Consider the following 3,628-nt stretch of genomic DNA (forward strand, 5'->3'; position numbering starts at 1 on the left):
CGTACCGCAAAAAAAAAAAAAAAAAAAAAAACTGATTTAATGTCTGATTTGCTAGTAGATCATTGGATTCTTCTAGCTTCTTCTGCATTCATTCTGTTGTATAATTTTTGTTTAAATATATGAAGAAAATACACCCTCCCATAGACACATAGTTGGAACAAGGAGTACTTTTAATTGTGGATATTCTTCTTTGATATTATGCCAAACCTTGACAAGTGGTAGTTTTTTAAAAGTTAGTTGAATCTGAAACTCAGTTACATTAAAATCCATTGGTCTATCTTACACTTTGGATATTTTACCCATGCATGATTTTATAACATCAGGGTTAATCCTTTGGAAAATATTGGTTCATTGAGTTCTGTAGATCTTCCAAATGTTGACACACTTCTTTATGCATGCTTCAAAACCCACATTCATTAATATCAAAAGTCTTTAGATATTTTTTGGAAAACTGTCGAGCTCTCATGGTGGCAAATACAAGCTCTCCAAAATTCTAGTTTTTGCTCGAAAGCTCAAATGTTATCACTGGCAACACAAACTACCAGTTGCTTTCCTTGAAATGATAAGATCATATCATTCATTTTCAAGAAAATGTCTGTCAAATACCCAAGTCTGAAGACCCATAGTTTATCTGCCTTTCAAGTAAAAATAGCAGTCTTTGGATAAAACGGCAGGGTTGTCCCCCAGCTCAGTTGCACAAGTACTTTTCCTCAAGACAACCTTTTTACTTCAGTATGCAGCAGATGTGCTTTATTATATACTTCATATTTGATCATACAGAATATTAAAAAGATGTATGTTCAAAGTATGAGATTTAACAAAACATAAATTTTAATCCTTTATCAAGGACAATTTTTAATAAAACTTTTTTTTTTTTTTGAGAGTGTTTGGCAGTAAAGAATACAGTATAGAATACAGACAAGTGAAGCTGCCTCTATCCATGCTAAGGGGGCAGCAGTTTACCCACCAATGCTTTTGCAAAGCAAGTAATGTTTTGTCTGATTGGAAAATAATTTTTACCTCAGGGCTTCCTGAAAGGGAATTGGGAACTTCCCTGGGGTTCGTGGTTACACTTTGAGAACCACTACTTTGGAAAATACACAAAGTTGATTCCTTTTACAATATAGAAATAACAAACGCCCAACCAATGTCTCTCTCAAAGCTCTAAAGCAATTTTAAGGTTGGAGTTTCTGGATAAATAGTAAGATCTGGAAGCCTGAATATCTTTGCAATTCATCAAGATGGATGACTAACCACTTATTTGTGTAAATAATTTTCCTTATTTTTAATTCTTTCTGTAATCTTTACCTAGGATTAATTAACCTCTGATAACTTGGGCTCAAAATATTGCTTTGTTGTGTAAAGTTGGCTTTTAAGGATCATTTTTGGGGGAAATGGAGTTATTTCTTGAGCATCGTATTCCATCTACATTATGTTTATTTGTGTCCAGAATTGATTCCCAAACCTTGAATTGTTAACATCTAGTTCAAGTTATTTAGCATATATTCTGTTCATGGTAAATACTGAATAGCTTTAAATGACTAAATCTGAAAAATAAAAACCTGCCCATTTTGCCTTACCCCTTAATAAAATTTATTTTTCTAATTATAAAAGTAAACACTTTACAAAGAAATATTGTAAAACATACAAAATTTGTTAAATATAGAAACAAAGAAAGATTACCCCAAATCCCAAATTATAACACAGTCACTACACCCTTTTCAGTGTATTTCCTTCTGATATTTTTTTCAAGTGTTTTCAGGTTTTCCTGTGTAGTAAAAATCTAACTAACTTTTCCTCAAGTTGCCTAGATGGATTTTTACCATCTAGGTAACAGTGACTACTTATTTTTAATGTTTTTTAATATATTCCATCAAGTAAATTATTACCCTGACATATATCTAGGATGCTTCTGTCTTTTCACAAATATCTTTATATTAATAGCTTTTTCAATTATTTTCTTATGATTTTCCACCCAAATGGAATTATGTGTCAAAGAATGTGAACCTTGATACACGCTACCAGTTTGCTTCTACAAAATTTAACCTATTTATATAATCGCACAAAAGGGCCTGTATCACTGTCCCATCACCAGTACTCAGTACTATTGTTGCCTTCTACTTATGCTGTAATTTTATTGTCAAGTTTAAGACATTCTCATTTTAAAGATGATAATAATGAATTTTATTCTCATATTAATTGTTATAATTTGCCTGTTCTTATAATTTTTCTTCCTCCAAACTCTCTTCTCAACTTTTAGCATTTTCCACGTGTTGATTCTTAATCTAGTTATTGTGGGAGCTGGCGTGCTCATGGCCTGTTTCTACCCAAACATAGGAGGAATCATAAGGTACTGCCTGTAAGGGAACTTTGCCCCTTCATATATTGGTCTTTATTTTTATGTTTTTCCTGTTGTTGTTGTAGTTGTTGTTTTGATATAATTGTATAAAATTCCTGTGAGTATTTAAAACCGGTAACATTCAAATGTAGTTCCCTGGTATCAGTTAAGGTGCTCATTATCTTCCATTTCTGCGTATTCCTGACTCTAGAAGCCCCATTATCCCTTAGCCTTATGTACCTTTCCCCTTCTCTTTTTTCTTTTTCTCATAATTTTCTACTGTATTCCTTTTTATTTATCCAAAATAAAGTTGTTTTTAATATATAATATATAACTTCTTGGGGTACCTCAAATGTCCCTAATATGTCAAGGCTATGTCCTAACTTTCTTAATCCATTTCTACTCAAGAACATATTTCAGTGTCGATTGTAGTCATAAAGTAAGAGTTTAGATCCCATATGGCTCTTTCCTTAATATCCTTTCTCTAAATACATTGTGATAGGTTGAGTAGATTGGGAATATATTTGTGACCTCAGATTCTCACGGAAAACTGAAATTTCGAATGATCTGATTTCCTTGACCTGTAGAAAGCAGGACTGAGTCACTTTTTGGAAGACCCTTACCTAAGAAAGTAGCAAGAAACAAAAGGGGAGACTTTTAGCCTGATGCTTATTGAATATAATGGATTTACAAGTTCCCATTAACCTGTTTTCAAGAAAACTAAGTATAGGGAAGGAGAGAAGAAAGTATAGGTTCCTCTATCATGTGTTTAGGTATTTTTGTTACTATCTTTGATAATTATGCTGAATGCCAAGGAGGCACTCTCAGTCTTAAGCAGATGCTAGCAGTCCTTCAGCAACTCAGAATTTATAATTAGTTTATAAAAGATCAAAGGTATGAAGCCTATCTCCAGATGTTTCTGAGGAAGTAGCCATAATCACTGAGATACAGAGGAACTAGGGAGATTTGAGAGATGAATAAAAAACTCTTTGTCAAGCAGATGCTATAAAGATGAACAGGAAATAATATTTTATATTAACTTAGCAAGTAAAATAAGTTTTAAACTCAAATGCTTTATGTCAACAAATGAATCAAAAACAATTTTATTGTAATGTCAGACTGAGGAGGATTTAAATTGTACTATATTTACCATAATTGTAAATCAGAAAAATGCAGGATGAATATTAACCCAAAAGCTTTTATTTTGCAGATATTCAGGAGCAGCATGTGGCCTGGCCTTTGTATTCATATATCCATCTCTCATCTATATAATTTCCCTCTACCAAGAAG

The 3,628-nt window shown here is 32.5% G+C and overlaps 1 protein-coding gene across 3 annotated transcripts in view; it reads left to right on the forward strand.

Moving 5' to 3' along the window:
- The window catches only part of SLC38A9 (solute carrier family 38 member 9), an 82,138-nt gene that overhangs the window by 78,424 nt on the left and 86 nt on the right, over positions 1-3,628 (forward strand). For all 3 annotated transcript variants that reach the window (XM_007469270.1, XM_007469271.1, XM_007469272.1), the window contains 2 exons: positions 2,261-2,350; positions 3,549-3,628. The exon at positions 3,549-3,628 is cut by the window's right edge and continues 86 nt beyond it. In XM_007469270.1, the coding sequence (XP_007469332.1) occupies positions 2,261-2,350; positions 3,549-3,628 (170 nt within the window). The remainder of the gene's footprint in view (positions 1-2,260; positions 2,351-3,548) is intronic.

Source organism: Lipotes vexillifer, unplaced genomic scaffold, assembly GCF_000442215.2.
Source record: "Lipotes vexillifer unplaced genomic scaffold, Lipotes_vexillifer_v1.1 scaffold810, whole genome shotgun sequence".
Taxonomy (NCBI): Eukaryota; Metazoa; Chordata; class Mammalia; order Artiodactyla; family Lipotidae; genus Lipotes; species Lipotes vexillifer.